This window comes from Falco rusticolus, chromosome 4 (genome assembly GCF_015220075.1).
Source record: "Falco rusticolus isolate bFalRus1 chromosome 4, bFalRus1.pri, whole genome shotgun sequence".
Classification (NCBI taxonomy): Eukaryota; Metazoa; Chordata; class Aves; order Falconiformes; family Falconidae; genus Falco; species Falco rusticolus.
The window spans coordinates 47,884,494-47,891,109 of record NC_051190.1 but is presented as its reverse complement, the minus strand read 5'-3'; the positions used below and the strand labels follow the sequence as shown (position 1 = coordinate 47,891,109).

General features: G+C 56.9%; 1 protein-coding gene across 1 annotated transcript; it reads right to left on the bottom strand.

Annotated features, from left to right (window-relative positions):
• Positions 1-568: 568 nt before the first annotated feature.
• Positions 569-1,894, bottom strand: LOC119146618 (C2 calcium-dependent domain-containing protein 4C-like). Its single transcript, XM_037384579.1, has one exon. The coding sequence runs from the start codon at positions 1,771-1,773 to the stop codon at positions 922-924; it is 852 nt and encodes a 283-aa protein (XP_037240476.1). The 5' UTR covers positions 1,774-1,894; the 3' UTR covers positions 569-921.
• Between the last annotated feature and the right edge of the window lie 4,722 nt (positions 1,895-6,616).

Sequence of the window (6,616 nt, the reverse complement as noted above, 5' to 3'; positions counted from 1 at the left end):
CCCAGGACACTGTGCTTCATTAGCCCTAAAACACTGCTGACCATGAATGCTTTAATTCTGGCATTGCAGGTTCTGCTTCTCAATAAAAGCAAAAAGCAGTTTATGAGAGCACAGCCAATAATGCGCAACTTGCTTTATTGCAGCTAGTTAAGAGCAGTTGGCAACTGTACCCTGTGGACTGCCGTGGAGTAACTATTTCTGGAAAGCTGCTGTGTCCTGGAAGCAGAGGTCCCGCCTGCAAGGGTCAGGCTGGGAGAGGGACCCTGGCACATGCAGACGTCCCACCCTACAGCCACAAAGCTGGAAACCAGCCATAAAGTGGATGTGATCTCTCTTTCCTAGCCTGCTGCAGCTCATGTCCTGGAGGGCTCAGACACTCTCCTGCTCTGCATTTCAGCAGTTTCAAGCCCATCAAGAACCTGCTCTCACCTGGAGATAAACAGTGGGAGCTGCTGAGACCAGGGGTACAATAGGAGGGAGTGCTGGGGTGCACCCAAATATCCTGTTGATACTCAGCTGCTGGCACAGGAAAGAAAAAAGGAGAGGTGCATTGGTCAGTTGGAATGTTTTCACTTTTATTCAGATGCTGTACAGTTACAAACCTGCAGCCCCCTCTGCTCCCCAGCCTGCCCCACGCAGCTGCACCACTGCTGCTGCCGCTGCTGCCGCCACTGCTGCTGCTGTCCTCTGGCCTGGTGGGCACGCTGCCCCAGCCCGTGAAGCCCCCGGCGCCTCCTGCTGCAGAGCACTCCTGGCGCCCCAGCCAAGGGCAATGCCACTTCAGTGTTTTTCCTCCGGGTGAAGTGACACATCTGATGCCCTCCCGTTTGAGCCCGGCTGCTGGCAGGCTGAGGCTCTGGCCAGCGCGTCCCTTTCCCAAGTCTGTAGGGAATCTTTGTTTCTCAGAGCTGCTTTGCAAGATCAGTGGAGAGTGAAATTTGTAGGCTTGAGCTGCCGAGGGTGGGCAAGGTGCCTCCCGAGGATCCTCTGGAGCAAGTTCTTCCTGGGTGTCCCAGTGGGGAGCTCCAGGCTGGAGCTGCTCCTCTGACAGCCCACCCCCAGGAGCCTCGTCTCTCTCTTCTCTGCCTCTTTGCTTTCCAGAACATCCGTTATTTGCATGTCTCTGAGCGGGCTGGCACATCTGCTGAGCAGGGGAAGCCCTGCTGGAGTCCTGTAGGCCTGGCTGTCTCCACCATCCTTGTGACTCCTGGCATGGGGACTCGGCTGCTTGTGGTCCCTCAGCCCCCCCCTGGTCCGGGAGCAGCCGCCTCCCCCAGCAACAGGCACCCCTGGGTGCCTGCAGCATCCTGGCTCCTCCTGCCAGCTGGGCTCTACCTCAGCAGCGGGTTCTCGAGGGAAACCTGAGCCCGAGTGAAAAAACAGTGCCTCTTCACTGGTGACCTGGGGGCTCTGCCCCAGGGTGACGAAGCCATACGGGGTGGTGACCTTAGGGAGATGGGGCAGGGACAGAGCTGCCCGAGCACTGGGGTCTGGCATAGCCTGCGCAGCGGCAGCGAGCCCGGCGTTGGAGCAGGACGACATAGAGCCAGGCACACCGTGCTCATCCTCCGCTGTTGAGTCCCAGCCACTCCTCCAAGCCGTCCCCACCAGCTGCCCCTTCCCCTTGCCTGAGCGCCTCTGCTTCTTGTGGTTGTCCAGAGAGGGGATAGTAAACTGCGGGATGCGGTCGGGGGTCACCACATGGAGGAAGATGTCCCTGGAGCCATTACCCTGGAGCGCACGGGGGCAGAGCATCTCCTCCCAGAGCGACATGGTGGGACCGACAGGGCTCCCTGGAGCAGCGCTGTGTATTTATGCTCTGCAGCCAGCCCTGATTGCTCTCCATGTGGTGACGCATTGTGACAACGGCTGCCAGGTCCCTGCACCTGCTCCCTCCAGACCAGCAGCAATTCGTCACCCGCCTGGGCACAGGAGAGACAGATGGAGGGGGACGGGCGAGGAGGCACTTGTCCGCAACCTCTGCTCCTGCCTTCCTGCTCACATGCAGGGCCACTGGTGCCGGCCAGCCCCGTCACCCATGAGACAGGAGGTGGGGGGTGCACAGAGGGGAAGAAGAGCTGGATGAGCAGCCGGAGCGAGGGCTGCAGCACCCAGGGTGGGAGGGAGCCAGGAGCATGAGCAAGTGCATGGAGCGGTGGCCTGTGCAGGATGAGTCACCGTCTGTGGGTATCAGGTGGAGCTGAGCAGAAGGGGCAGCCTGAGGTGAGAGCAGGAGACAAACACTTCAGCTCTGTCTGGCAAAACTCCCACCAGGAAAATCTCTACCTTGGCCCACGCAATTACCCAGAGAAATTACCGATTTCAGTCAGAGCCCCCATCTCCTCCCATCTCTGCTGTCACTCGGGCTGCGTACTGGGCAGCATCCCTGTGCTCCCATCCCTGCTGGGCATGGGACTGAGGGGGGCGACGGTCCCGGGCAGCCCCCAGGCATGAGGCTGTTGTGATGACACGTGTTGCGTGTCCTCCAGGTGGGAGCATGAACCCGCTGTCCCAGCAGAGCCTCAGACAAAGGCTGCTTTGCCTTCTCCCCTCTGCAGCCGGGCAGGGGCAGAGCTGCAGAGCCACCTTTGCTGGGGAAGCCCACCCCCCCCTCTCTAGCAGGGGGATCACGGATGCTTTGTGTTAGCTCCTGCTCTGCAAACAGCGCAGAGAGCAAAGCAGCTCCGCTTCTGTGCAGTGCAGGGTCTGCCGCTGCAGCAGTGCAGCTGGGCTGTGGTAACCTGCCGTGATTTGGTTCTGTCCCACACCAGGAACCGAAGAGGCTCTGCCGTGGGTTTCAGCAGGAGCAGGGGCAAGGCCAGGCTGGCTTTGGCACTAGCCGGCGCTGGGAGCCTGACCGAGAATATAGTAAACAGCCACGTCCCAGCTCCACTGAGGGGGGCTCATGCCTGTCCCCCAAACGTGTGGCCAGTGGCATGGCTGCAAGCAAGATCTGTGGATGCTGGACATCGGTCCCCATCTCTGCGGGGTCATCTCTGCCACGATGCCCTGTTCAGCTGAATGGAGAGGGGAGGTGGGTGCCCTGTTACGCTGATGCTGTGCCCTTCACGCCAAGGGCAGTGCCCGCACACCATGCCTGCTTCTGGGCCTCGCCAGCATTTGGAGCAGTGTGTCTGTTACCTTGCAACAGGGTAAAGTGACACCTAGACATTAAACACCTTTCCCCACTCCAATCCCACCTGCCTGGTAGAAATAACAGCTGAAAATCCCTCCTGATAGTTATGGGGCCAGAACTGGACAGAGATGGGACTCCAGCCCATCTGCACATCATGGTCCTCAGCTTGCCCAAGCACAGAGCTGGGGGAAGGATCGACGCTGAGCTGCACATGGGGGTCAGCAGGTCTGTTCACACTACGCCCAGCACAGCTTTTGGGTTTACAGTCCGCACAAAGTTACAACCTCAGAGTGCCCAGAGCAGGGGCTGAAAGGATCTGCTATAAAGAAGCTTCTGGAAAGTGCTTCTAGGGGCTCAGCTGAGCCCATTTTACAAAGAGGAGTGTGTGTGCATGTGTGTTCCTGCACACACAGAGCTGCTGACTAATTGATCAGGCTGTGATTTCAAAGACCCAGGCTTACTCCCTTCCTTTCATCTTTATTGACTGAAACAAATCCCAGCCCCAGCTTCCCCCTGCAGTGCGGGAGCAAGGGAAGGGCACAGGCCAGGAGGGATGCTGAAGGGCCTCTCCTCATCTGGGGTCCACCTTCTCCCATCACCAAGGGGCTCAGCAGGACAGGTTTTCTAGCACCTCATCACCCTCTGCCTTCAGCTATTCACATTGTCACAGAGCAAGGGGAGATATCCCAAATCAGGGTCTTGGCTTGGCACGCTACAACCCCTCGGAGGAGGCAAGCACCCCACATTGAGAAAAAATAAACCTCTAATTGAGAGCCATCAGGCCCTGCACCAGGACCAGTGCTCAACCAGGGAACCCCCAGGGGAGGGCACTGGGCTGCCCCACTGGTTAGTGGGGCTGGCAGCTCGTCAGTGCAACGAGCAGCAGCTGGGCCAGGGGCTACAAGTAGCCTGAGGGCTGCAGGCTGGGCTAAACCAGGTTTCTGTTGAGTCTGGGTTCTTGGGCTTCATGGAGAAGCAAGTAATGCCATCCCCCAGACCAAAGAAGGTGCTGAAGTAGTTGATTCTGCTGGGGGCACTGTCAGAGCTGGGGTGGAGGGTGTCTGACCTTTCTCTCTCCATCTCTAGGGGAGGCCAGTCACCTGCAATGAGCCCGGCTCCCTCTCCAGCAGGCTCCTGTGCCGCATCCTTCAGCTGGGTTTTGTTAAGTACCTGGTAAGTGATATTCCTGCGGATGGAGGAGTCTGAGGCCAAGGGGATGGGGGGGATAAAGCCCCTCTTTGAGACTAGCAGTTCCTTTAGTTTCTCTGCCAGATATTCTCTCTACTTCCGTCTTTTCCCTCTTCCCTGTGCTCTGTGTGCACTTCTCTGCTTCCCTCCCCATTCCAGCTCTTGTCCTCTGCCTGGTTTGGTCTTGCCTTGTTCTCCTTCTGCTAATGGGTGTTGCATCACTTGCATTTCTCCCCTTCTCTGGGCCACGAGAGATGGGGGGTCTTTAGAGACAAGGTACAATCTGACTGGCCCTGTTTTACCTGGCTGAAGTTGGTCCCAATCTCCACTCCAAGCTGGGGTAGAGCAGAGTTTAAGAGTTTCACTGAGGACTTTAAATAGCTGGAAGTTCTCACATGACATAAGGTACCTCTTGTTTGCAGCTGAAGACCCTTCAGAGAGCATCAGGCTGGACTGGATTTGTGGTCCCTGTGGAGACCATCATCAGCAAAGTCTCCTTCACACAGTCTCCCACCCAGCCTGGACAACTTTCCAAGAAGCTCAGGGGGAGAATAATGCGCCTCATCTTCTCTATTGTCCCCACCAGGATCCAGAACATCCTGGGCCACCTGCCAGCAGACTGGGGCCAAAGCAACATGCCCAAGGGTAAGAGCTGCAGCTTCCTGGAACACCTGGAGGCTCTGCAGCTAAGAAGCACACAGCATGGTATTTCAATACACCAGCTCTGGAGCTCCTGTGCTGGGTGGAAAACTGGGAAGTGCACAAATGAAGGTTTGTTCTGTGTGTGTTGTGACTGTGTCTCTTACGAATCCCTGCAGAGACCCATGAAGCTCTAATCAACCCAACTAACAAAGCAAATGAGAGAAAGAGGGATGACTTGGATCCAGAGGAGCCAGAGACCTGGTTGGTGGTATTGGAGAGGGGCCGGTCGGAGGATGACTCTGAAGACCTCACATACGAGGTATGATCTGGCTGCTGAGCAGGCTTGTGCCTCCAGGGCTGAGCAACTCCAAGGTGATTGTGTTTAGCCTCTATGTGCCCCTGGTAGGCTGGGAGTGTCACTGCAGTGTCCCCGCAGAGGAGCCTGTGTGGGGAGCTGTAAAGAGGTTTCCTTTATTGGACACCCTTTGAGGGCTGCAGGCTGTCCAAAGAACACTGGAGTATCACTTCACTTTGTGTCTGAAAGGTGTGGGTGCCCCACTCATCCCATAACACAACAAAGTTTATCTTTGGTTGACATCCCTGAAAAGCAGCATCCCTGTCACCCTTGGTTACTTGGCTGTGGCTCCCAGTGCTGTTGGGGATGGGGCCGGTGCGTCCACTGCCTCTTTCTTCTCCAGCCCTCTGACACAGCAACAGACAGTGAAGAGTACAAATCCCAGAATGACACTGAGGCAGACCTGGAGCTTGAAGAGAAAAATGAGATCATTATGCTGAAGGAATCACCAGATCTCCAGGTGAGTGTGCTTGCCCCACGCTGGCTGTAGCCTTGGTCTGCAGTACACTTGCAAATACCAGGCTGGAAGGGTGTACTTCTGTCCTTCCCTTGGCTACAGAAGGAGAGGTGTCAAGGGTTATCTGAACTACTCTGAAACTCATGAGATCACTCATGGGTCTTGTGCCACCCTTCCGTGGAGCTGCAGTCTGGCCATGCCCCTGACTCTGCAAGTGGAGGATGTACAACCCCACTGGGGTTAGTGGTACCCCAGAGCCGCTGGCTGCAAGCACAGAGCTGGGACCAGGGAATGCAGCTGGGTCTACCAGCGGGGAAGATGCTCCAGCTGCTGATGGTGGTAATGGTGATGCCCAGAAGCCCAAGCTGATGTGGGCAGTGAGGGTGGCAGTGAGCAGGAGGCTCATGTAGGCTGCAATGACCAGCAGTAGTTTGTCACAGAGTGGGGTAAGGACTTCTCTGTGCTGGGCCATAATTCCACCCACCCTTTTCTAGTGTGGAGCATGCCAGGTGTCACAAGCTCAAAGGTCTTTCAGCCTGGGGGGATGTCTCCAGGCTCTGAGCCTTTGGACATAGCTCTCTACTCCCTTTGCTGCCAAGTCAGCTAGGAAAGGGTTGTAGGGGCTCTAGTTCCTCTCCCTGTGCAAGGAGACAGCCTCAGTCCCCACATGTTGTTGAGATGATGATGGATGTGTGCTGTGGGTGTTTCCACCCCTGCATGACAGGTGCCAAATGCCAGTTGAGCATCTTGTGCTGGTACCCAGAGCAGCCACCTCTGAACCACAGGTGCTACCAGCAGGCCACCATGAGCTCTTCACAGCTCGCTGGCCTAGGTATCT

Bases quoted from the DNA above. Each gene is read 5' to 3' on its own strand.
- LOC119146618 (XM_037384579.1), bottom strand. From the start codon at position 1,773: ATGTCGCTCTGGGAGGAGATGCTCTGCCCCCGTGCGCTCCAGGGTAAT.